Source organism: Struthio camelus, chromosome 15 (assembly GCF_040807025.1).
Source record: "Struthio camelus isolate bStrCam1 chromosome 15, bStrCam1.hap1, whole genome shotgun sequence".
Taxonomy (NCBI): Eukaryota; Metazoa; Chordata; class Aves; order Struthioniformes; family Struthionidae; genus Struthio; species Struthio camelus.
The window spans coordinates 11,776,017-11,803,778 of record NC_090956.1 but is presented as its reverse complement, the minus strand read 5'-3'; the positions used below and the strand labels follow the sequence as shown (position 1 = coordinate 11,803,778).

The window sequence follows — 27,762 nt, the reverse complement described above, 5'->3', positions numbered from 1 at the left end:
TTTCTGCTCTGGGCCGGAGCGGCGCAGCTAACTCGGAATCGGACCACACCAGCTTTGCAGCCGCTTCCTAAAGATGCTGCGATACTGAGCTTTCACAGATTTTGTGCCTTAATTCCGTACTCTTAAATCGCTTCAAATCATCTGTGACCATTCATTCATTGCAAGAACCTGAGATGGAAAGTTCTCAAAAAATGGGGAGACTGTTGTTGCTTCTGTTGTAGTTGCAGTTGTCCTTGATGAGCATACGCAGCATTCGCCAGAAACTGCAGGCGCTTATCATCCTTAACAACAGGAATGAAACTGGTCAAATACTGGGAAAATACATGCCTATTTAGGAGACCAGGTGACAAAAAATACATTCCCGATTTTAGACCACACAGTAGCCTAGCATGACAATATCTAGTCAGCAGTACCCATGCAAATAACAACCGTCAATAAAAAAAAATAGCAAAAAAAAAAATCATCGTAGTGAAAAGCGTTTGGCACTGAAAGGAAAGTCTCTAGCATCAGGAGATATATTGGGATTATATATGTGGTGCTCCAGACCACTGCAACCTCCTTTAGCGTGACCGGAGGTACCACGTGAGCTGGGACGCACTCCCTATTCTCTGTCATGAGCACACTCCCATTTCAAGCATCATCGTGGCTGTTGGAAATTACTCTGTAGGAGACTGGGGACGTAATGCGTGTTCTCATCTCTGTCTCTTCATACGCTCTTTGTAGTATAGCAAGCAACTTTTGACACAAGATTTGTGTTTATTATAAAATATGTATTTGCAAACTTGTTTAGTGGTGGCATTTGTATATATCCAGCTACATAAGTACATAAGTAAATATAAGTAAATATACTAAGTAAATACAGTCTCTAAAGGCAGAAAGAGCCATCCTACACAGGGACTTCCAAAAATTATAAATTCCGATAACTAGCTTGGTACCTGACAATAACGTAGAAATAGTAGACCAAAGATGTACTAGAATTAGAAATAATATGACAGTATCAATGGAAGTTCAATGCAAGAATGATAAGCTTGATGTAGTAGGCTTCTCCGCTGACTGCCAGTATTAACAGCTATATTGGAATAACTAATTTATTATTACGTAGTAAATATATACGTCTCTCATAGTCACCCTGCACCAAGAATATAGTTGGAGTAATCAAAAGACTTTGTGGTAACTAGAACAGTAGCTCCTTCTTCTGTAGCTGGTAATGGAAATGAAGTTTCACAGCCAGTCTGAGGTTTTACCAAGCCACAGTCACTACAAGTGCACTCCTCCACTGAATACATTAATGTTTCACTTTGCAGTGAGTGTCTGATTCCAGTACGGCTTTCAGTATCAACCTTGAGAATATCATTCAGCTCCACAGAAGAGTCTGTAAATACACGGAAGTTAATTTAGTACACATCATGCTTTGCCAGACATAGTTATTAAGGATCTAAGTTTTGTTATGCTCTATGTTCCTAGCCTTAGTGAAAGTTTTAAGATGTTGTTATCTATGATAATCTTTTGATTTATGAAAATGTCCCCCCTACACTTCAGTATAGACATTTAAGTAACATAATATGTATTTTCTCATTGGTTCTTATTTATTGGCTGAACAATACTTTCTTTTCTACAAATACTAGTATTTGTAAAATGTAACAATAACTCAATTTTCACACTTTCACAAAATATATCACAGATGGTTGTCAGAGGCTAGAAGATTAAGTAAAATTATTTAACACCTTACAAACTGGGAAGCTAACACTGAATGTATATCCTCTTCCTGGACAGAGCTGCTTTTGCATTCAACGGGAGGAAGATCAAATCCTTATAAAGATTATTGCTAGCGAGGGTTCATAAAAGTTTTCTCAAACACTAACAAGTAAACCAGATGTAAATATATAATGAAGTACAATCCTGACATGATCCAGAACCAACAAACAGGAGATTGCTCCTTTTACAAGTTATCCGTCTGGTTATTTTACTCCCTAATAACTTTAATAATTACAATTATTTGTGGAATAACATGCAACCTAAAAACAGCTATGAGAATCTAGAATATAAAATTTATGCAAGATTTACACAGCTAACATGTACAATGATCTGAAAGTATCTGATAAAGGATTATATTTATTCACCTGTATTTTTCAGTTTTTCTTTTAGTAGCTTTAGGTGCTTCCATTTAAACAAGACCATTAAGAGGAACAGAGTGAGCATTAAAATTATTCCTATGCCCAAACAAATCCAAAGAATTCCACCTGAATCAGTACCTTATGAAATAAAAGAGATAATTGTTTACAATGAACATAACGTAAGTAATAAACAGTAAATACATGCCCAGTACAGAAAACATATATCAAAGGAGCAATTTCTATTTCCACTGAGGGACAGCTTGAGAGCTTGAAAAATTTACCGCTTCTATCACAGTTAATACTCATACAGGATATACGATATATGTCTTTATTACTGTTGAGCCCATATACTTATTCTGATAAACATCTACTAGGTTTTACATATAAGTATTTATGTTTAAAAATCTATGTAAAATACAATATGAAAATGCCCAGCATAGCCACAAAGTATTACAGAAATACTACTTACTCTTATCACAGTACTTCTCACATGGCCGCGGTGGCGTACCAGAACATCGGAGATGACAAGGCTTACAAGATAGCAGCAAACTATCGAAGTACTCATTTTTGGGGCACTGTGCCATCACAGTTCGCAATTATGGAAATCTGGAATGCCGCAGAACTGGTAAAAGAGTGAGGACCATCTACAAAGGGCTTTTCAGTTCTCACTTCTAGCAATTCTGAGAACTGCTAACAACAGTAGTTAAATATCGATCACAGCTCTATAACACGGTATCTTGTAAAATAAAAGGCATTTCACCCTGAGGCCCCCAAAGAATTTCTGCTCCTTTTTTCACAGTTCGAAGTTGTAGACAGACTGACCAGCTGCACCAAGATACTTTTCAATTTAAATTTTGTCTGAAACAGAAAACAGTTATTTATAGAAGACATTTCTCAAGCAGGTGCTAAACCTTGCGAACTGTAGAAAAGCAAGAGGATCCCCAAACAGGAGTCTGTAATAATTGTTCTTGTCTTTAGAATTTTGTTTTCCTTTTTTTTTTTTTCCCCCTCTCAAGATGCTGGGCCACAGTAATTCTATTTTCCTGTAATATGCAAACTATTCAATGTTTACCTTTTGCTCTTGCTGTTTAAGTCCTGACACCAAGGGAAATTAGATGAAAAAAACAGAGGCAGGAGGCATAGCAGTAGAAAGATGAGACCAATTCAGTTTCTATGTTTGCTACTGACTCATTCTGCAACTTCAGATAACTTCCTTTGTATCTGTTTCTCTGTATGTGCAATAATGTGTAGAACGCATAGATGATGAAAGAATTGCTTTTTTAAAAACGATTTTAAATGAGATACTGCAAATGCACAAGTTCAACAATTACTTTGTTATTGCATTGTACAAAATACATCTAAGTCCTTCCGAGAGTAGGAACCAAGAGTAACATTAAGACAAAATCTGGAGATTCAGTTCCTGGGGTATTGCTCATGAATTCCAGATTAGCCCCATGTACCTATAGTGTGATAGGTTCTTTTGGGCATTTTTGCTCTGTTCTTTTCTGATTTTTTTGGTTGGTTGGTTGTTTTTTGCCTATAATAGTGATTTTATGAGAAATGTAATAAGATCACATTCCAACCATGAAAGAAGAGCTATACAAACATTTTAGAATTTCAATCCAAAAACATTAACTGCATTTTTCCCTTTATTTTTACATAATGCAGAACTGTCACTGTGCTAAAACTATGTTATCCAGCATGGAAAAATAGGTACGCCATACAGTTCATTCTTGTGGTAGCGTGTACATGACGCCTCCTTCCCAGCCACGCGATGAGACATATTGAGCATGCATAGATTAGTCTATGTATATGCAGTGGGTATAATACCTCTGAAAGTGCGATTGGTCTTCTCCCAGGGAAAAAAAAAAAAGCTCAGATAGCAGACTGCCACAATGAAAATAATTTATATCACTTATATCAGAATAATTTATATCACTTTCTGATTTTGTATTTAAAATTCAGTTGAATGAAAAAGTTAACTAGTAATATCTAGCAAGCTGCAACACAAGCATCACTCTCACTGCAACAGATCCATTAGAATTATAGGCTCAGTCAAGTTTCTCCTTTTCATCAAGCTAATTGTCTTTTTGTCTACAGAAAGAGAAGATTAAAATACTGTCTAAAAGAACCATAATTTCAGACCATATTACCATGTATGAGATTTATTTTTCTATGAAATTCACCACATAGGCATACACAAAACAAACCTTTCAGTGGAATAGTCTAATGAAACAGTCTGTATCCTACTGTAGTAGAGTGAACTGCATATTGTGGCTTCTGCGCTTGTCTCCATAGGCCAGGTGCACAGCTGTAGGCTTTCTATTATAGGCTTTTCTCTCTATTGACGCTTAATGAAGACACACACAGGAATTGACAAAATCTGGTTTACCCATGAAGAAACAAGATGAGAACAGATAAAGATTGTGGACGATACCAAAAAAATGTCACCAGGAAGTCAATGCTCATGCAAAAGTTGTAAAAACTGGTTCCGCTTTACTTCTTCCTTGCCTCTGGAGGTACCCCCCGTGGACTTACATCACTGATTTTAGGGGGGGGGTTCCATTACTGCGCAGAAGTCAGTCTGTACAAACTGATCAGAAGTGGTCTTCTTACCACAGCTACATTCACGAAGTCTCAAAACTGCAGCAAAGCAAAGTGACACTAGCATTCTTATTTCCTTTCCTATGCTTTGAAAACTGCAAATTTACAATCAAGAAAGACCAAAATAACCAAATTAAGTATTCATATTATATTTGGAGAAGGTGTGTAACTTCCATAGCAAGAGTCCCAGGGGTTTAACTGCTATACAAGGAGATTTCCTGAACTGGGGCACTCCTGCACAATGTATGCACAATGTCCTATCTAACTGTAGGGTGCATACAAGTTGACATTAACAAGGCTTTAAGCCTCAGCCTAAATGCTATCCTTAAGATGTTTTTCCAGAACCTGAGCCTAAATAAACAAAGTGAGTGAGAAGAGGCATAGAAAGACTGCAGAGTCCCATAAGCTTAAGAATACTTGTTTCACATCCATACTGTAGGCAAAGAAACCTAAATTAGCAGTAGAATATCATTCGTTTGTTAGATGGAGCACCATCTGGCAGCTTATGCATAGCTTATGCATTGAGTTTTTGCTTTGAAGAAGCTGCTCAGCCTTTTTAATCACGGAGAGGACAATCACGTTCTCAACCATGATCTGAAAAAGGCCGATATTCATGAAGATATTCTCATGGTAGCCACAGCTAGGACGAGAGAATTTCAGGATATACAAGCTGGATCCAACGCTTTAGTTTTTTAATCGATACGATTCTGTGACTTCAGTGAAGTACTCTGTAATTTAACTTAAATAGAATATTTTCCTGTGCTGCAACTTCCCATTGTTCTTGCTTGTTTATATTAATTATATATAACTTGTTTGATACCCCTAATTACTCTAGGAAAAAAAACAGTTGACTGATTCTATACTAGTTCTCTGCAGCTGGTTCCAACACTATACTACACCTGTAGGACCACATCCTGTACACTTTACTGTAGTAGAATTCCTTATGAAAACAACAGCTCTCAAATTACAAAACCTTCAACCAAATCACACCTGCTGAGTGCTTCTAACATTATTTTAGTGGTATTGGGAAATCACATGTGCACTATAACAGATGAATGAACCAGTTCCTTAATCACAGTTTCACACTTTTTTCATGGTTGTACAAGGTTTAGGGGAGGATTATCTTCGTTTCAGCTGCTTTTCTTACTTGTCTTGCCTCATTCTGTTATGTACAATAATGACCTTGGCTTTATTTTGTTTTGATTTTTGATTGAATCGTGTGGGTATGTTTATTCTGAACACTTGTTTTCTTCAACCAAGTAATTTTGCTAAACAGGCAGGTTTATAACATTCTGGTGCTAATTCAGAGCTCCACAAAGAGGAGAAAGAAGTTCAGATTCACCCTGGTGAATACTGGAGATAACAGAACACTATTTCTAAATAGCATATGGAAATCCCAAGTAGGCAATACAGATACTACTGTTATGTTTGAATAAAAATCATCGATAAACTCTTTAAAATACCATGTTGTTACAATGTAAAGAAAAAAAAAAAACCTTGAAATGCTTGCTAGTGCTAAATTCTGTTAAAAAAAAAAAATCTTTGCATACCCATTCAAGGCCATCTTCAGAAATTCTTTTAATGGAAGAGCAATTCTTTTGAGACATACCTGTCACTTCTCCCATATTCACCCACATTTTGTACCGCTGGCCAAAGACTAAAAGACAATCCTTAGTGCTCCAGAAGTCAATGCATGTAGAAGTTCCTTTACTGTTCTCATGAAAATAGGCCTAAAACAAAACGCACAGAGACAGTCATAAGGTACCTTCAGGAGGTATCTGCTGAAGGAGGTAGCTTTATTTGGAAACCATTAGTCTAACTTTCCTGCATATCTGTGTGAGTAATACTTATCTACTTCACAGGAACAGTATAAAGCAACTTTATTAAAATTCGCTTTCAATGAAAGCTACTCAAAGAAAGTAATTTAGAGTTACTTAAAAAGTTTCAATGAAAAGCCCTACTTATTCCTGTAATGTATCCTACAATTGACATATTTTCTATAACGTGGTACTGTTCGTAAAAAATGTGAAGTACGAGCTTTACAAAGAAAGTGTTAATCTAAAAGCAATAAATGGAATAGTAAGATATGTCAAGAATGGGTATGTATGCTGCTTACAATATTGCTTCTCTACGCCCACCGTTGCTGTATACAAAAGGACTTCCAAATTGCAGGGAAAAATTTATCGAAGGACTCAGTGCTACCACCATTTAATTTAATACCTGAGAGTAAGAACGTTTTCTCTGCTGCAGTTGATGTAGACATGACTTTATCCCTGAAACTTAAAAATTTAACTTCTGAAATGTAAAATGACACCCTCAAAGGACCTTCTGAAAGCCAACCAGCTTTAATAGCGCTAATTCTTCTGAGGTTCAAAAAGAAGTCTGAAGTCAAACTTCAGGCTTCTGTGCGCCCTATTAAAGCAAATAAAAATACTAAATCATTAATAATTTACAGGTAAGATATATTCCACAACATGCTAATATAGAACAGATGATATGAGTCCTTTCGAGAAAAGTACATGGCTCTCAAAACTCAGCTCAAGAATTTTTCAAACAAACGTCAAACAATTCACATAAGCCTGAGGTAGCCTGAATTACAGAAACTTAATGGTCTGAATCTGTTTAGGATTCCCCTATGAAACAGAGTTACAAGTTCATGATCTGGACCTACATTTTCCTTTCTGGATCATAATCCCTTTCTGGAATACCTGAAAGAAAGGGAATTGCCATTTCAGTGGGGTATAAGATACACGACATACTTCTAAGTGTGAATGATTAAATCAACATTATTTTCCTCAGACATATTAAGAAGTTAATATCTGTGTAAGAAAATCTAAAGTCCCAATGTGTGAACCCATAGCTGCTGCTATTACTGAGAGCATCATTAGTAATACAAAACTGTTCAGAAAGGTAATGGAAGCATGTAGAGGATGGTAACTTTGTACACTTGCATGGCCTCTGGACAACGCACAGTCTTCCCCTTTCCATAACCTTCTGTGCCTGTTTTCACAGTGAAATGTTGATAGTAGTTTGAAAGAAACTTCATACAGCACATAACTTTTTTTTTTTTAAATAGATCAGAAATTCTCAAGCCATACCGTAAAGATCAGTGGTGTTATGTCGCACATTTTTAAGATGCTCTGTTGATTCTACAAAAGTTGCTTAACCTTGAGGCAGAGATGCTTCCTGCTAGATATAATCCAAATATAGAACTTCTAGGAAAAATACTAATGATAGGAGTCTAAGATTTGACATTAACCTGTAAGATCTGATACTACTTTTTGAGACTATGAGCAACTATTGAAAGCAAGTACAGAATATAATGCCTCCCATAAATTGTCCAAAGTGCATCTTACAACAAGTTAGGGGGCAATAAAATTCCCAGAAGACCGTTCCAAATCTCACTGTATCAATGGTTAAAAAATACTGATTTCCATTATCTTTTTGACCAGTTTATTCTCATTCCTTATTGTATCACCATATTTCTTTAGACTAGCTTTTCATTTTCTCACTCTCTACAGAGTATTTAGACAGAACAGCATTTCCTCTCATTTTTTTCCTTTTTAAGTTAAATCAGTCAAGCTTACCTAATCCCTTTTCATATAATACCCTACTACATCCATATTTCACTTTCCTTTGAATTTGTTCTAGTTTATGTGCATCTTGTGAACATGGGTGATTGGACTTGAACGCAATATTCCAGTATTTGAGACTTGTACAGTGGCACCCCAATGCTGCAGTTTCTTATGGAAGTATCTCTCCTGATACAAGACTGCATTCTACTTTTTTCATAATCATGTCACATTCATGCCTCAAAAATTACATTTTGATCATTCAGTACACCCCATGTAGTGCTTCTCTTCATTAGACTCCAATTTCAGCTAATGAGTTCCCCACTTATGGCACAAATTCACATTCCTTAAGTGAAAAATGTTGCATTCTGAGCAAATAAATTTCATCCTGTTTCTGTTCAATCCTAAAAAGGAGATTTACTTATTTCTATATAATACTGCAGTTCTCCTTTTAGTGATGATATTTTTAATTCATAAATTTCACTAGCCTATTCCTACTTCTTCTGATCTCATTAATGAAAATATTAAATTAGTCCCTACATCAACCCTTGAAGAACTCCTCTAGTCTCCTCCTCCATACAAAAAGTATTTTGCTGAATGGTTACTATATGTTCTCATTGGTTATTTCATCAGTGTCAACTGTTTTACTTTTTGCTATTAAATTCTTTCCTCTGTTTTCTCAGTCCAGAAGTGGGTTTGTTTTTACTTACTGGCAATGGCTTTTGTTTATCTTGTATATGCAAAATAGCTCTCTCCCCAAAACAGCATGCTGTCATTCTGCCTTTATACATCTGCTGTATGATGCACAGAACTGTTAATACTGTGATTCTCAAAACAATTTGTTGTTCAAATGTAATGAGCTATATTCTAAATTAGGCTATTTTGGCACAAAGCCGATTCACGTCTAATTAGTAAGACCATACATGAGTTTAGACGCTACAGCAAAGCCGATCAAGTATTTCGGGTTAGTGAAATGGATGGTCCTGCTCCTCAGTCCACAATCCTCTAAGTACAAGGAAAGGCTCTGGTGCTTATCTGACCACATAGTATACAGCTTTAATTTGTTAATCCACTAGAAATGTAACCCAGTCAAAAAAAAGTAATAATTTCTCTGATGGATTGACAAGTGGTATTGGCACTACTGGAGAGAGTCCAGCGGAGGGCTACCAAGATGATGAGGGGACTGGAGCACCTCTCCTAGGAAGAAAGACTGCAAGAGCTGGGCCTGTTCAGCCTGGAGAAGAGAAGACTGAGAGGCGATCTCATAAACGTGTAAAAGTATCTGAAGGGGGAGCGTCAAGAGGATGAGGCCAGCCTCTTCTCCGTGGTGCCCAGCTACAGGACAAGAGGCAACGGGCAGAAACTGAACCACAGGAAGTTCCATCTGAACCTGAGAAAAAACTTCTTCACTGTGAGGGTGACAGAGCACTGGAACAGGTTGCCCAGAGAGGTGGTGGAGTCTCCTTCGCTGGAGAGATTCAAAACCCGTCTGGGTGTGATCCTGGGCAATATGCTCTAGGTGACCCTGCTTGAGCAGGGAGGTTGGACTAGATGATCTCCAGAGGTCCCTTCCAACCTAAACGATTCTGTGATTCTGTGGTATGGTCAGATGGATAGCAGAAGGTTGGAAGCACAAACCCTGCAGTGGGAAGACGGAGAAGTGCGAATATCCCTCCGTTTTCAGGGCCAACAAACACTTCCTGCATAAATGCATACTGTCAATTGTCTATTGACTGTCTTCTGAAGAACCAGAAATATTTTAAGTTTGTGGCCAAACACCAAAACAGATGTTTCACCAAACAATTCCTACCATTTTATGGCCTGGGGAAAACGTCAGAACTAAAATAGAAAAAGATAAACAGTTGATTACCTAGTAGGGATGTGAAACTAAGTCCACCACAGAAGCACAGGTTTGGCGAACTAATGTGCTCATGTCTTCATGTAAAAAGTCCTGTCAAATTTAAGTACAGTACAAACGGATGTGTCCAATCATTAGATTTTATGTATATGTGGCATATTAGATACTGTGTCAGATACGTTTACACTCTCTATAAGCAGCTGTCCAGAAAAAAATTTTCCTTTGTGGCTAGTTAGAGTTCAAACACATTTATCGTAAGACAGAGAAGCAAATACAAAGTCTGATCTTTTCAATCAAATCATAAAAGATCTTCCCTCCAGTAATGAGTTAAATCTAGCTCATTTCATTAGAGCTCTGGGGAATATTGCTGTCTCTTATAGCTATAACTTTTCTCCTAGGGTTAGATTACTCATTGCCAAATCTTACAGCCTTTGGACAAAAACAAAATTTTTGATAGATGTGACCCAAAATGCATTTCCTTGATTATTAAGCAACATCCTTATCACACATAAGAAACTAGGGAGCAATGGTAATCATTCATATAAACTACCAGCATAGAAGTCAGTCTTTTCTGCTTAGCTATATATAGTTTTATTGACGTATGTAACAGCAACTCAGGGGTGACATATAGCACAAAAACTGTGAGGAATTTCAGTTGTCATGCCCTGTTGCCTTTGTTTTCTGTACAATCTAACATTCAAAAGTCCTACTTTTCAAGAGTCCAAATCATATGTGTAAGCAGAAGATCTTGATGAACAATATTTCCCAGTGACAGACCTTGATACAAAACTAAAAACACGGTATTTCAAAATCTTGTCCTGTGGTTCACCTGCTATTCTCACTGACTATATGAGATTTTCCCAGAACCTCTAAAGACAACATTTTGTATAAACTGTATGACCTCCTATGAAAATAAAAATACAGTTAAACACTGAATGTATAAATAAGAAGAAATTCTGTTTATAAGAAGAGTCCTGGAGTACTCCAACATACTCATATCAAAGAAAAGTGAAGTTTCCCATCTGTAGAGCAGTTTTGATACACTCGTTGGGGGGACCATTTCTTACCTGCCCATGCCTCCGAAAAGCACACTGCAAATATTTATTCTCCAAGCTGAAATTAATCCAACACAACTGTTTCTCAATCCACCAAAACGCTACATTGCTCACTCTCAAAAACAAGCGTCAAACTGCACCAGAGAAAGCTAACTCTTTAAATAGAGGATTAGGTGCAATACTCAGAAAATGTATTTGATGGTAATTTTTAGCTGTTTGATGGCGTTTGCAATAAAATACCTTTGGAAAAAATGATGTGCTACCTTAATGAGATTGTTGTGCCACCTTCCTTCATTAATACTTTTGACAGAAGAAAGTTAACATTATAAAATTCATCCCTTTTTGGCACTTCGTTGGGAGAAGTGTATTGTAACAACTGGGTTTAGTAAGAGAGATGTAATGCTTGTCTTCAGAAACTGTTTATAAGAATATTGGATGCATCCAACCAGTGAAAGTAAGAATAAATCCATTAAATGACATCAAAATAATGGTACTGCTATCTAGAAACTGTAGTTATATAACAATTTATATGTTATTATGCCTTGTATAATGCACATTCACTCCTTTAAGAGGTATATTAAGAGGTATATTAAGAGGTAGTCCACATTTTGTCATATGCGGACTGCCTGCAAAAAAAAAAAAGTGTCCAAGATAATCAGACGTTAATTGTTCTCCTCCAGTGAAACTTACCTTTAGAGAAAAATAAATATATGCTTTATTTGCCAATGAAGTTACAATTCAGCTTTTGTCTCAGTTTTGGGATTTATAGAGAGTGCATTGGTCTTCTACATAGGGTTACATGTTGATACTAATAAACGCTTCCTTCTTGTCACTTGGCTTTGCTCCAAACAATGACAGATATTAATAGAGCTGTAAAAAAAAAAAAAAAAAAAAGGAAAGGATTAGTCAAAAATAACAATCAATCATTTACCTGTAAATTCATAAAAATCTATCAAGGAGGTATTTCTGAGCTACATTATTATAACCGAAGTTCAAAGACTTCCCAATATATCCTCTAAGAATGATATAGTTCAGTGAAGTTAAGCTGGCCTAGCGGAGTTGCATTTGACACTATGGAGAGGAACATGAAATAAAATTAGGCTGAAAAGTGTCAACTGCAGAAACAACAGAAAAAGAAAAGGAGAAAACAGTTACTCAGATTTGCCTCTAAAGTGTTTCAGACTGACTCAAGAGTGACACCCAGTGACGATTCATAAAAACTAGTGTCAAATTGTTTCTCTGTCCTCGTGAAATAATTATCAATAGCTGAGAACTCTCTGAATTGCCTGTCTACATCTGGAAGCAGTATAGTATCTATGGATTATCCAGAATATTAATTTTAGCATTCCGTAAATTCTACTAGGATATCAAATTACTGCACCCTATTTCAAGAAATCAAATAATTGTTATATTTCAATAAGGCAAAAGGAATAGAGGTACGTAAGAGCACAACACATATCAGGAGGCGGTATTTTGAAACTGTATGCACATACTACATTTAAAACCTACCATATGAGCAGAAGACCTAGAGCAACAGGATTCACTGGCAGAACATGGGCATACCAAGCACTGAGCATTTCCTGTCATGAACCAAAATGTGATTGTAGGTTTCTTTTGACATCTGGAGAAGCCTAATACTACCAGAAATCCTTGTCAGTGACCATTTTAGTTCACTACACATGTTAAATTGGTATTATTCATGTGACAGAAATTAAGTCACCTGACAAAGGTGAAAAATTGACTAGTTAATTTGGAAAGAAGCTATTGCAAATTTCAGCACTGAAATAATAAAACGAAGACACTGAATGAAAAACCCAAGAAAGTAATACTATTACATCGATAATCAAATCTGAAGCTTGAAATTCATCTCTCACAGAACGTCAGTTCAAGGTGTCTATTTAGCACATATAACTTTAACAACAGGGCTTTGTTTTGACACTGCTTTGGGGTTTCTCTGTTCATGCTTGTGTCGGCTTTTTTGCCTGACTGTACTTCAGAAATTCTGCTAAGCATAATTACCCAGCATTTATCAAGAGAAAGAGGGTTTTCTGCTGGGACTATTACATTCCCATCGTGAACAACATTAGCTAAGCTGACAAAGGAATTCTTCTGGCTGTATAGTTGCTTCCACATTGGTGGTTTTGTGCTGGCACAGCTCTTTCGGGTAGCACATGTAATTTTTTGTTTTACTCACTCAGGCAACTCACCTACAATTTCAAGTCTTATAGTATAGGCTCCGTCTGAGTCTTCTCTGGAATTTCTAGACATATTTATAGAAAAAAAATCCAAAGAAAAAAGTCCTTTCTAAATCTCCTTGTCACAACCATCCTAAGGACTTGTGAAGTCAATGTGCATACAAAAAAGATCTTTACTAATTTTTCTGCTCAAAAGTTACTACACTTCCAGAAGTCTCACAAGATACAGAAGTGTTACAGATAGTTATCTCCTAGAAAGTCTTAAAATTACCTGAAGCATGTATTTTCAGAAATTCATATTTTTTCAGGTGACTATGACTGGGAGGAGATGAGCTGTTCCAGGAATGGAGCATGCACTGTTAATAAACAAACGGAGAGGTTATTAAAGATTCATCATATTCATTAACTTTTACATGCAACAAAGAACAATACTCATTTTAAGCACAAGATTGCTTATTGTCATTCAGGCATTTGGCAAAATGAAGAACAGTGTGCATTTTGCCTGTTTGGTTCAACACATTTTAATTAGACCACTGCTTTGAAAAGAGTGATGTTATTCTTTGCAATGTTGCTACATCTGGTATTTCCAGAAAAGATTAAAGAACAAAACAACTGAAGAAAGAAACATTCCTTAAAAATAGTAATTAAAATAACAACAGTATAGACATTGTCAACTAAATGTCAGAAAACTTTTGTATTCCTTACTATGCTTAAAGCTTATTTTAGCTAGAAACTAAGCACAGAAAAACAACTGTTAATAGACTATAAACTCTTTAGGGAAGGAAGACCACCTTTTCATTTGTCTGATGTGCCACATACGCCAACGTAGTTATATAACTACTGAGGCCAATGCATAAAACATCTCTGATGGACAAAACGCTCCATCCGCTGGAATTTTGGGGAATTAGGAAATGGAAAAGAGCACATGAAAATCCCACACGGAATTAGTTTTCTCTTCCCATTTCTCTGGGGACAGACAAACAGCATGCAAAACTTTCCATATGAAATATAAGTGTAATAAAACTCTTACTACATGTGTGAGGCAGGAGATCTAACCTAAAACCATTATGGAACCTAACAGTGGACATGGCGGTTCTGAGCTTCTCCACGTAAGGAGCTCCCTGCAGTAAGATACAGTGCAAATTAACAGCATGCTACATGCCCTGCATTAACACCCTATACGAGTATTTTCAGCGCACACTAAGATCAACGTTTTCATTATCTCACAAGAACATTCCTTACACAGTCTAGAAAAACCGTATCAGGTACAGCTGCAGAATTCTAACTGACAGTAAGGACTCGCCTTGTGTCTCTGTATCAGACTATAAACGCTACTTTAAATGTTAGTCACCTTTCCTGCCATTTTTTTGCCTCTCTATCAAGCTAAAAGACCAACAATTTGATGGCATCCAGGATTGCCAATTGTCTCCATTATTTGTCTCTTGCTAGAGCAACACTAGCTTACAGTCAGCGGAAGAAATTCTGCTGAGGATCTGGCACTTAGAAGTTATCATTGTTGTTCAGTCAGCTCAGCATTCCAGCCCCTCAGACTCTTCACCTTGATTCAGGATGCAGATAGCCAAAATATGCTCTGTTTCAATGTCACTTCTAGAGAATCTACGCATCTTAGGATTGTAACGTTTACTCTCTACATCCAACAAGCTTATGAATGAAAGCAAATTTACAAAACAGAGCAGAAGGTTAATTTTCTCATCCCCATCTTACTAACAAAGTAACAGAACGAAAGCATAAAAACAGTCAAATGCTGTCTGGATCGTACGTAGCAGGATTTATTTTCAGCTGCTTCAGGATCTTAATGAGTTCGATCCGTCCTCCCACTAATCCTATACCTGGTTTGCAGATCTCTAAGACCACACAGTCCCTCCCTTTCTTCAAAACAGATTCCCCCTATCACTAACTTTTTCAGTTCCTAACTCAGTTACTGTATCTGTAGTTAAAGTGATCTCATTCTTCCCTTCCTTGGATGTGCGTTCTTTGCTCAGCACATTCCTTCCACAGTAAGTAATCCTTCTGCTATTTACAGCATTTTCAACTGTCATAAATTTTATAAATTATGTATAGAGTCTTCACCATGCGCATACTTAAGCTCCCAGCTTTGATAGCAAAAATGCCATACATAACAAAGAGTTTTGATAGGAAAGCTGCTCAACTGCACCGCCTCCCCCCTACTACTTACCAGTTTGGAGGCTTGTGGTATCAGAACCACAGAGAAGAAATTCTAAAGAATAGACTTTGATGATTGTGCATTCAAAGTGAAGCACCTCAAACAAAGAACTGGCTAGCACCCAACTTACCAAGCTATTTTTCAAATCTAAATCATGGGGTAACTAAGCAATAGGTCGCACAGCTGGGAACTCTGAGCCTCTAAAGTCACCTCACAAAAAGGGATAGTACCTTTAAAAAACATGACCTTTCAGTCTTTTTTTCTGGAGATGTATAACCAAGAGAAAGAAGGCCTGAGTCTAAATACAGAAATGAAATACACCTGGGCATCTCTGAAGATTATGAGCTGAGCACAAGGAATGTCTGAGAGGTAAGGAGATGGAGAGAGAGAAATATGGATTGGTATTTTGGTGTGTAGCTCTATGTATTTCTTTTGCCATCTAAAGTAATAAAATACTTAATTTCATACCCTTTATGCAGTATGTGCTTTAATTGTTCCAAGAGAAATGCTTTAACTCAGGATTAGAGGGCTTGAAAAGAGCAGTCCTGGCCAGAAGTATTCATCACTCAACCCACAAAGAAACGTGTAAGAGTTAAGTAGATAAGCTCCTTTGAGGATGCCTGCTTGAGAGCTTGCAGCAACTCTACAACTGGAAAGTAGGAGAGAGCTTATACTACGGCACTATGTCCAGAAAGCCAAAGAAGAACATTTGAATCACTTCTAACCGCAGTGCTTAAAATACAGGCTTAATATAACATGATACTATGCTGCAATCACGTGAGCGCCCAGCAGAGGGAGAGTAATAGGCCTGAAATAGCACTTGTTAAATGGAAAGCTTAGAACAGCAAATAATCAGCAAAAAAAAAGATGTTTCCAGGTCAAGTTATCTTAGTTTGGAATATGCATGGTCTTATGCAAATATCAGAGCCTCTTGATAATTCGTTTATATTTCCAGTAACACCAACAAAATTGAGGATAGACTCACCTCTTAAAAAAAGCCACCTATAGAAACACAGTATGTTCTTGTCGCTAGTCCTCTACTATATCTCTAAAGACTACCGAAAATAGAATTTGCCAGAGTTTAGGAGTATTGTCCTATTATATTGTCCTATAATCAAGTCATGTAATCTCCTGCCAGGCACCTAACCAATTTAAATTAGTTCAGTATTTTCAGTCCCACCTCAAGCCTTAAGAATACCTTTAAAGTTATTTAGAAAAAAAAATTTCTTACATGGTCTTTCTTCCAGAGAGGTGTATCACTTAGGCCCATTCCTGTTCCTCACCTTACCAAAAAAGCTTCCTGGAATCCTCTAACCCCACCTGTTTCTTCTAAGCAATGATAAGCTTAATTTCTGGAATGTCTTTTTGAGATTGTTCCTTCACATTTGCTTAAGATAAGAGCTATGCCTCTAAAATAGCAATTTTATAGCTGAGTATTGTTTCCTATGTTTTTTTCTTTTAATATTAGTAACTTACCTTACATCCTTTGTTTTTAATTCCTGCTAGGAAAACAACTTGTTTGTCTAGCTTTATTTTTAAGGGCTCATTCTGACTTCAAAGCAATTCTAAATATCCAGCTACTCACTTAACTGCGTAACTAATATACATATTTGAATACCTTTAAGTTTCAACGCCTGACTTCACAGTACACCAGCTGAACTTCAGCTTCCTGCTGCACCAGAAAGGGAGGTCTTACTCCTTTCCTGCTCCTCCCAAACCCAGCCAAACATTTTCTTTCCTGTCTTTGCAGCTGCTCAGGAACCTATCTGATCTCAAGGTAAACTAAGTCAGCTTACTAATGTCCCAGCCCCCAAAAACCAATACCCTCCCCTCAGGTTAGATTTCTGCTCTTTGGGGAATTTAGCAAGCCTACTGCTCACCACCAGTACAGCAGTGAGCTGTTAACTTGTTTCAAGCCTTCTGGTGAAATACATTCTCACTTTCTCCTTTCAGTTTACATAACTGAAATATGGGTATTCCACAGGTTTATCTGCTAGGGTGTTAAGTGCTTGTAGAACCTTGGACAAAAGGTAATACTAGAGCACAGAATACTGTTCCCGATACGATATAAATCAGGACCTCCATTTCACTGCTTTAGGATTAATTTATCTCAGGCTGGAAACTAGGGTTGAAGTTACATGAGATGGTTTAAGTTATTAATGGCTTGCTATCACTAAAAAAGAAGTCCTGTTCCCCATGCTTACTTCACACCAGCTCTGGCATTTATCAGACACTTCTAAGAGTTGATTCATCTCAGTAACCCAGGAGGGGGAAAAAAAAAAGCAGACAGCTCTTCAGCTAAGTTAATGAGATAAACTGATTCAGCAAAGGGTCTAACAAAAGCCAGGAGGCAGTGCAGGGATGGATAGAACTGGGACTGTGGGGGGAAAAGGCTTCTCCTTTCCCTCCCAAGATCTCTCCCTTTGATACAGCACTGTTAGATCTGCTTACTGTTTCATATAACTTTGCCCTAACTTTCTGCTTAACCAGAACTCTTTATGATTTTGGATAACTCATTATCATATTTAGATACCTAGCTGTCCAAAATCAAGGAGAATTAGGTGCTCAAATAGGAGCTAGATATCCAAAACCTCTAGGAATTAGGCTTTAGTTTCTTTGCATTCCAGTCCTCACTTGTTAATCCAGAGGTGGTCCAGCCTCTTCTCTTCTAAGCAGTGCTCTGATTAGTCACGACAAATCAGCCACGATGCAAAGATGGCTGCATATGGAGGATTCTCAGTGAGAAAAGCTATTTAGTATTTATTAAACGAAGAGGTAGCACAGACTCTTCACTTGGATGCAAAGAAATTTAAACAAAAACAGTTTTCATACTGCTTCAAAACCTTAAGAGAACATCACACCAGTAGATATTTTGCCAGTAAAATTATCACGATTCCACTTAGGTTTTGTTTTGAGTACCAGCTGTTCACTTAAGTGTAAAAACAAGCAACTAGCTCTGTTAAAAAATTTAGTGTTTGAGTTTACACAATTCCTATGTGCAACACAGCCTGCAAAACAGGTTTGTACGCTCTAAAGGACATCTGGCATCTTCTGGAACTCTGACTAATTGTTTATGTCCTACCGAGTACATAGGGAATAAGTGTCTGTCGAGGAAGGAAGGAATATCTGACAACACAAGGCATTCTTCCCCCTGAAATTGGTGGCAGTACACACTTCCATATCTCTGATCAAACATGTCAAAAAAAAAAAAAAGCAAAGAAGGAGGGAGAAGGAGAAACAGTATTCAGTACTTGGAGAATTGTCAGAATGAAGCTCCATTTCAAAAAACCTTTGGAAGCCTTTTTCGGGAATGCCAAACTATATGCTGCCAACATATAATTTGGCATTCCTTAAACGTTCTGTGTGTAGGTAATCTTAAGACAGGAATCTTAATTACTGTGAAAATACAGTGCCTGCCTGCAGTTAAGCCTTTCTTGACACATAAGCTGTGTCAAGGCTCAAACAAAAAACAAGCTTGCCACACAGCGCTGCAGTCATCATGAACCTGAGCCACTACATGCTCATGATGACAGGAAAATTGTACAATAACAAGCCACTCTGTTGTCAGCACAATTCATGAAGCTTGGTCTCCACTAGATTGTTATCAATAATTCAACAACAGTAATTCATGAGCTCCTTTTTTGTTCCTTACGGTGTTACCACTAGGTAAGACAGTTTTTGCTTTTGCCTGATTTTCAACGAAATTATCAGTGTAGGTCTTGCTCCTCTGGCCAGCTGTTGATTTCCACAAAAACTGACAGAACTTAATTGCCTTTGCAATTTTTCTCTCTTTTGAAATTCACCAAAACCAGCAATGTTTTCAGAGGTTAGAAAAAGACTTATGGCCAGAAAAAGCAGAGTAATTGCAAAAACCTTGTTTCCTTACAAAATGACATGCATCAAATACCTACTGGTCAACAAATAACACCTAATAGGCAAAGGTTAGTATTTAAAAAAAATAACGACAACAAAACCAGTTTACTTTAGTTTTAAGTAGAGAGTACATTCTTGAGGTGTTCCTTATGATACTAGCCGCTTAGGAATTTTATTTCTTACTTCTGTAGCTTTCCTTTTAACTGCTTCCTCCATTCCCCTATCAGAAAAGGAAAAGATCACATCCTACTCCTGCTCCCACCCCAGCCCTCAGTAAGGAGTGGGATTGAATATGACTCTCTTAAAAAGTGAAACGTGATCTCCAGACCTTCATCAGAATTCTGTCTTTTTTAGAAGTGTGGTTGCCGAGTGTCTTTAAAAAACCTTTTCTCTACCAGATACTGCCAGAACTTTAACTGTTCGCAACTTTCCCAAATGATAGCAGAGAAACTTATTCGTAGTTTCACAAAATTCTAAATAGTACAACAGTAAAACAGATCAGAATCTCCTTAACTACACTCTTAACACTAGAGGCCCTAACAATGTATGCCTAAAAACTGGAAAGAAGCACTACAAAGGGAAATTACCAGAGGGTAGCTTTCACAAGGTCTTTGAAACTCATATTCTTTAGATTCTGATAGGGATAAGCTCTTGGTGCGTGAAGGAAAGACGTTCAGGAAGGAAGACGTAGCAGAGGGGTATATAATATAACGGTGGTGTTGATGGGGTGGGGTTTAGTTTGTTTTTTTTTTTTAGCTTTTATAAGTGCTGTCTTGTACAAAAGTGGTCACCCTGAATATGGCCATCTGGAAGTACATTCTCCATGACCACATGTGCGCTACCTGCCAGGTAAAACTTTTTGCTTGTCAAGGGCGTGCGTGCTGCTGCTGCGGGACTGTGGCCAGAAACCATCTGGCGCTGGAGTCAGGATTCAGCTGCGTAAACGCCGCTTCGGGAGGGTCTGCGCCGGTCTGCAAGCAGAACTGCAGTTCTGTGCAGAATGCAGATCTTTAGATTTCAGTCTTAAGCCCATCTTCTTTCAAAGTAACTCTGTAACTTGCCTCAAAGTATTCTAACATAAATAATGCCATAGGTGACTCAGCCCTTACACCCAAGCACTCTGAGAAACTCCTTCCCTGCCCGCTCCCTGGGTCTGGCTCTCCACACCTACGCCTAACCTGCCAGGAGGAAACGCAGCCGCAGCGGCGCCTGGCCAGCGCACCAAAATCTACTCTGCCCCTCCGTTCCTCCCCTTCTCCTCCAGCTCCGTTCCACTTCTACAGACTCTTTGTCAAGAGGAAGTGTTAATCGTCTGACTAGCCAAGGATCTCAAATACTTGACAAGCCTTATTGAATCCAGCTTTACTGGACTTCCCCCCTCCTTTTTTTTTTTTTTTTGGAAGATAAATAACACGCTTGAAGTACGCTGTAGAAAAGCCCAAATCACAACATTTAAGGTGTCCTGCCGACTTATGGCTGCCTTTGCACAGAATCGTTAACTTCTACAGTGAATACAGCTTTGAGATGAAGACTTGCGACAAAGGCGCAGTCTCTGTGTTTTCATTCTGAACCTACGTTTTCTAGAACTAGCTTTGCCGCCGGAAAAGCTACCGCGAGCCCGCCTCCGCCCGCCTCCCCGAGCCCAGCCGGCGAAGGGGAAAGCCCAGCTCGGCGGCAGCAGCCGTCGCGGGGGGCGCCCTGCCCGGGCCGCCCTCCCGACCCTGCGGCCACGGCTGGCCCCTGGCAGCGCCCGCCACACGCTCATCTCCCCGGCGAGGCGGTGTCGCGTCCGGCCGCCGTCCCGCCCGCGCCGGCGCCCGCGTGGGGACCAGCGGGGTCCTCCTGCGGCCGGGCCGCGCGCGGAACGCCCGCTCCCCTCACGTTTGTGCGAACTACGCTTCCCAGAGTCCTCCGGGGCGGCACACTAGCGTGGACGCGGTGACCCCTGAGCCGGGCCTGCTGGGACTGGTAGTTCTCGTCCTGTCCGGGGCGTTCGCGCCAACTACATCTCCCGTCTCCCCGGCGAAAGTGGAGGCGGAGACTGCGGTAACGAAAGGGGAGCGCAAAGGCTGGCGGGAACTGTAGTTTCTTCATGCGCAGAAAATGCGGGCGACTACATTTCCCATCTCTGTCAGGGAGGCGGGCCGAGACGGGGCTCGCGCAAGCCATGGCGGGCATCGTAGTCTTCTCGCCTAGCCGCGGCCGTAGCGCGGAATGAGGCGCCGGGCAACTGACAACTACTAAGATGGCGGCCAGGGAGGCGGCGGGGAGGGGGTACGGGAGCTGCGGGAGGCCATACTGCGCTGAGCGTCGGGGCGGTGGAGTACACGCGGAATCGCCGGAGCGAGTGCTGAGTCGGTGCCGCCGCCGGCTTCCCCCTTTCCCCCCGGACGCTGGGAGACGCTTCAGGGCCGCAGAGGCTTGTGGGGCAGCCACAAAATGGAGGCGAACGGGAGCGGCAGCGGGAGCAGCAGCGACTCGGCTCCCGACTGCTGGGATCAGGCGGACATCGAGCCGGGCAGCGGCGCCGCCGGCCCGGGGTCCGCCCCGCCGGCCGCCGAGGCCGAGGCCCAGCAGGAGCTGCTCGGGGCGGCCTTCAGCCGGCAGCTCAACGTCAACGCCAAGCCCTTCGTGCCCAACGTCCACGCCGCCGAGTTCGTGCCGTCCTTCCTGAGGGGGGGCCCGGCGCCCGGCCTGCCGCCGCCCTCGCCCCCGCCCGGCCTGCCGCCGCCGCCGCCGCACGGTGAGTGCCCCGCGGGGCCGAGGCGGCCGCCGCCGCCGCGGGCGGAGGCGTGGGGGCCATGTTGGCAGGCGGCGTGCGCGGCGCCGGGCGGCGGCGGAGGGCGGCGGGCGAGAGGGGCTGGCCTGGGGAGAGGGCGCCGCGCAGCAGGGCCGCGCCGGGGCGCCGGGCGGGGGCCCCTCGGCAGGGGGCTCGGCGGGGCGGCCGCGGGGGACCCCGGCCCCCGCCAGCCGCCGCACCGGCCTTGCGCTGCCGCCGGAGCAGCCGCGACCGGCGTCTTGTGGCTGCACGCGGCTGGCGCGCCGTTCGCCTTTACCGGCCGAGGGCCCCCGGGGCGGGGGGCAGAGGGGAAACCACACGGCTAATTATTATTTCTAATAAAACGCTAGGGAAGTTATCGTAGGTCTTGGGGGTAGTGAACGTGGTGGTGTTGGGGGAAATGGCGTTAGTTCTGCCCCCAGCGTACCCTAAATGTCTTTCTAAAGACCATATTAAGCAGTTAATCTTTCCGAATGTAACGCTGATAAACGATTAGTGGGGTAGGGAGGCTGGCCCAGCCGGCCTCCTTAATGGAATAACTAGACATTTACCCTGCTTTTCATTTCAAAGGATCTTTGTGTTATGCAAACAGTGTTTTCACTAGATCTACTTTGCATATGCGAAATTAAAGGAGAGCTGCTCATTAATTTCCAGCTTACACTGAAGGTCCTTCCAAACATAAGTCATGCTGGTTAACTTTTTGGCAGTATTTGAATGTCACTCTTGCAGCTAAGGAGTTTGAGACCTGCTTGAGTGCGATAGTTGAAACATTCCTATCTCTTTCTAGAATCTTTCTGTTTGCCTCTTGGTACGCTATGAGACAAGCTCATATTTCAGAGATTGGTTCCGGTAATTTAATTTCACTTAAACTACTACTTGTTACATTGTATTTGCCATGATTTCCTTCCTGTTGGCTAATTCTTTATTGCATGCTGATCTAATATTATATATTAATCTTCCACTCCCTGGTACCTAATGTCATCTGGTGTTAACGTCTGAAATCTGCAACTTTCATATATGGTGCTTTAAAATTTGCATAACAAAGAATATTAACCTATTTCTTGTGCTAGAGCAAATGTTAAACTAAGTGCTCTCAACATCTATTCAACACTCCTGATTTTTATTAGAAAATGTTGTTCATGTGCTATGTGGGCAGGCAATGTGCGAGTATGTTAAACTATACTTTCAAGAAGCCTTGGACGGACTCTTGGATTCCTCTTAGAATAAATGTATACATTAGGGTTCACAGGTGCAAAGGTAGAGCAGATAGCTTGAGGCTGTGTTGAGCGTGCATCACATGCACGCTTCAAGTAATCTTTAAACTTTATTCTCGTGTATTTTTCAGCCATTACTACAACCAACATCTAAATTTTTTTTAAACTATATAATCAATATTGCGACTGGAAACTTTCTTGGAGTTGTGATTGTTATAAGAATAACATTCTCCCCCCCCCCCCCCCCCGCCCAGCTACTTTCGTAAGGTTTGTTCTAAGGCTTCCTTTTTTTGTAGGATTGAAAATACCTTTCCTATTCACTGCATTAATTTCTTCATGTTTTGCTTCTTCTGAGGCTTATGAACAGCTTTTGTCTTTCCACGGACTAGAGGAGACTTTAGTGAAAGCCAGTTAGTACTGCTGCTTCCTGGTCATCTGGAGTGCTTAGGATATCTTTTCTTTCCATCTCAGTTGTTGAGTACGCTGCCTACATAGTGTTATAATCTGCCTGGTTTTAATTCGCCTTGCTTCTATATCTTCTTTAAGGATTAGAATTAAGTTTCTACAATTTACTTGGGTACTCCTATGGTTAAGTAGACAAAAATGCTTAAGGTATCTGCAGTTCCAAAAAAAAAAAAAATCAATTTCTTTTTTAAATTGAAATACTGTATTTGCCATATACTTTTTCAGGTCTGATGTACTTGGTTACAGAAAGTAACAATCTTGTCCTTGCAGATGTTAGTATAAGGTGACAACTACTTTTCTGGCTAGGAGAACTAGGTGGAGCTTGCTCTGGAAATAAGTCAGAACATGTGATTAGACAATGGTGCTGAATAGGTTACTTTTGAGCAGCCTGGTTTGCTCTTGCTCCCACAGGCAATTAGGTGTTTCATGGCACTCTTTCTCTGTTAACTTGTAGAAAAGATTAATTTCTATTTATCATCTGTATTGAGGGCTGTACAAATAGTAATTATATGACTGCCATATAGGACTTCTGAAGAACATAGAGCTGCGCATCAGTATTTTATGCACATTAACTTCATGTTTTTTGTAATCTGTCTAAAATTCCTATTACATATGTTTAGAGCATTGACACAACTTTTATGGAAGCCATTTAGGAAACAAGATGCTAACTTTTTCAAAACTGGGAAACTCCTGAACCTTTTAATCCAAGTAGTTTATCTTGACACTTCTGTTTTATGTGCATTTTCCTCTGATTGAAAATTGTGCATTAAGGAGAATATCTGATCAGTTACCACCTCACTGATGTAATTTTTTGCTTGCAGATCATTTCAGAACTTGTCTGAGTTTGAAATTAAGATTATTGCTTAATTATATACAAAAAAGGGCATGTTGTTTAAATTTCTGAACCTAAGGAACAGTTTTGGGTTTTTTTAATTGTTCTTAAATGTTGTATCTGTGAGGACTTGCTTTTATCAAATTGCATCTCAGTCAAATCATTTGCTTAAAATCTCATTTTGGTGGATTCTATCAGAAATTTGAAATAGAGACTTCTTAAGTTTCCATCTGCAACAGACATCACTTACCTGACATACTTACTGGAAGGTATGTCATGGACAAGCTGTCTTTCTAGGGAAACTTATTTTAGAGTTGCAAACTCAACTGAATTAAGCTGAGGTGATAGTCAGTAAAACTACAATAGATAATGTTAGTGCCTCTAAATGTTTCTGATCATAGCCATACCTTGCAACTTCACCATTCTGTAATATCTGTGACTTAATTTCTTACTATGCTTTATTTTCTTAAATATATATGAGGTAATTTTTTTTTTTTTTTGCATTTAGGATTTTGTTTCTGTATCAAGGCATGGTTAAGAAGTATGAGGGAACAATTAATCACCCCCCTCCCCTCCAGATTAATAAGATTTCTGTTCTCACATATATGAGAACCAAACAACTTTAATAAGTGAAATATTTCTGAAAATGCAGAATCAGCTTGCTTTCATTCTTGTGGTTAGATTTTGTCATCGTTCTTGAATGTTTACAGGATTTTTGGTAAAATTCATCAGTGCTCCCTTTTTGTGGGTTTTATTCTATTCTGGGGTAGTTTTTTGTTGTCTTTTCAAATCACTTTTAAAGTATTCAGTGTTGACTCCGCTTGGAACAGGAGGCTGATGTTCCTAATGTCTCTTCCAACCTGAATTTCTTCTATGATTCTAAGTATACAGTGGTTGTGGTAAGAAAAAAAAGTGTCAAGAATACAAAAGTAACAAGAACTAAAAGGTATGTGGCACATAGCAGCTGGTATAAGGAAAAATCACATTTATCTTTCTGGTAGTATTAGTGCTACTGCTTCTTTTAATATCCCTCTTGATCACTTCTGGCAAATTTATGAAAACACTTAGCAACAACTACAGTTTAGACAACTTGCATCTATGGTCTTGAGCAAAGCAAGATCTGGCCTGAGATTCAATGCCCTTCAGGTTGCTTCACTCCCTAAATACCCTCACTGGCTTGCGGTAGTCACTTTTGGAAAGGGTTATTTTCAAGCAGCTGGACATTCTCAGCTTTCAAACGCTGTAAATAAATGCATAGAGCATCTGTCTTTTGGGTTTTCCCTACCTTCATTTGTCATGACATTGTCACCAGCCCAGACTCCCCCACCCCTAAACGGGCAAAGAAAGGTGCTTCAAAAAGTCTTCTGCTTTTGTACTGGACCCTAGAATTTCCAGAGTAGGATGATGAATTATCTGTGTCATTGTGTTCCCCAAAACTGGTTCATCTCTTGTTTTACCCCTTTAGTTGTCTAAATTGTCTGTATTTAAGACTTTCTTCAACAATTCAATCTGTACCAGGCTTCACTTACCATATGAACATGCTAAGGAAGTTTGCTTGTCTAAAATAAGTAGCTTACTGTTCAAGAATTTAGCATATAAAGGATTGCAAATTTGCATGGTTTAATCATACAAGTACTTGAATAACCATACGATGATTTCCTCAGAAGTACAGAGTTGGTAATGCTGCTGTAGATACTTCATAACTGTAAACGTGAACTGTGAGTTCTTGTTGCTGACATAACAGCAAACCAATGCCAGATTGTAAGTACCAACGTATGGTATAAATTTCTGTTAAATTATCAAAAAAGATCTTGAGTTGGGTCATCGCTTGACTTCATCTAGAGTTGTAGTGTTCTGTATTAGCTTCTGCAGACAGATGAGCCGCATAACATCTTCTAAAGGTCGGTGGGAAGCAAGGCTGTACATCTTGGCACTGACTTGCCAGATAATCAAACTTTATGTACATACGTGATTCAGTCAAGGTGCCAGTGTATTACACAGATGTCCTTTGTCTTCTCCTGACCTATCCCCAGGAAGGTGGCCAGCATTGCGTTGCTCCTTTTAGAATAATTCATAAGGCTTGTGGCCTTTGCAGGACTCCAGTGAAAGACACAGTAGGAGCAGGTTGTGGACTCGATGTCCTGGCGGTCTACATGTAGTCTGCTGGCTGTGTGTTTTGCATCCTGATCTGGGCTACTGTTTTAAAGTATTTAAAAGGATGCTCGTAACCTAAAACTTGGTTGCTTTGTCAAAATGAATACAAAATGGTTTGGGATAGTTCTTTGATTCCGTTAACAACTTGGTTTTACAATTTCGCTTTCAAAATATTGGACTTTCTCTCCAGCTTTGTGAGGAGACACATCTACAAACAAGAGAAGCAGCTGATTGTAAACAGTTAAGGTGGAAACACGGTTTTGTTTTTACCGTGGAGGAATAAAGCAGTCAAAACTTAACAGCAAAATTTCTGACTGTGCTGAGGAGGTCCATATGAAAATGACACTGATCAAATTTCCGTGCAAAAGGTAGATGTTCAGGGCAGGTGATGCAGTATTGAAAATCTGTTCTGTAGAGCAGCCTCAGCACTTCTAACTCTTATGTGTAAATGTTAGGATGGTGAGCCTGACTTGCTAAAAATCCATCAGATGCTTAGTTTTTTCTTCTAGTCCAACTCGGCTATGAGATATCTTCATAAAAGACTGGGATCCTTAACTTCCCTAATACAGAGCTTAATTTCTTGACTATCTATCTCGAGAATCAGTCTGTCAAATGAGTACAGATACTTGATTTTTCAGGAAAAGGGTCTTTCCTTATATTCCCTGAAAATCCACATAAGCTTTCATAGACCTAATTATAAAGAAGCGTGTTGGTCTTACATAAGGGAAGCTTAAGGTGCGTCCTCACTGGGGAGGGAGAAAGGTGGGTTTCACTAAGCTAATGTGTAGTAAAATCCTATGAAGACAGAGCAAGTACTTCCCTTCCCCTCTGCTCCCTCCCTCCCCCCCCCCCATAAATTTTA

At 39.7% G+C, this 27,762-nt stretch overlaps 2 protein-coding genes across 10 annotated transcripts in view; one reads left to right on the top strand and one right to left on the bottom strand.

Moving 5' to 3' along the window:
• Nucleotides 1-740: 740 nt before the first annotated feature.
• Nucleotides 741-21,755, bottom strand: TNFRSF17 (TNF receptor superfamily member 17). Of its 9 annotated transcripts, XM_068909096.1 has the most exons (8): nt 17,060-17,259; nt 13,670-13,754; nt 11,894-12,073; nt 6,939-7,130; nt 6,328-6,448; nt 2,584-2,736; nt 2,121-2,252; nt 741-1,372 (listed from the first exon to the last, which is right to left on the bottom strand). In XM_068909096.1, exons 6-8 carry the CDS (start codon nt 2,696-2,698, stop codon nt 1,125-1,127), a joined length of 495 nt encoding a protein of 164 aa, XP_068765197.1. In that variant the 5' UTR covers nt 2,699-2,736; nt 6,328-6,448; nt 6,939-7,130; nt 11,894-12,073; nt 13,670-13,754; nt 17,060-17,259; the 3' UTR covers nt 741-1,124. The 9 variants fall into 9 exon arrangements, 8 of the variants coding, with proteins under 8 accessions (XP_068765197.1, XP_068765193.1, XP_068765195.1 ...); XM_068909092.1 differs by lacking the exons at nt 6,939-7,130; nt 17,060-17,259 and adding an exon at nt 21,338-21,504 and having other exon boundaries at nt 2,584-2,972; XM_068909094.1 differs by lacking the exons at nt 6,939-7,130; nt 17,060-17,259 and adding an exon at nt 21,338-21,504.
• Nucleotides 21,727-27,762, top strand: part of GSPT1 (G1 to S phase transition 1) — a 28,586-nt gene continuing 22,550 nt past the window's right edge. Inside the window, exon 1 of the mRNA XM_068909089.1 lies at nt 21,727-22,199. Within this exon, the coding sequence (XP_068765190.1) occupies nt 21,896-22,199 (304 nt within the window). The 5' untranslated portion in view covers nt 21,727-21,895. The remainder of the gene's footprint in view (nt 22,200-27,762) is intronic.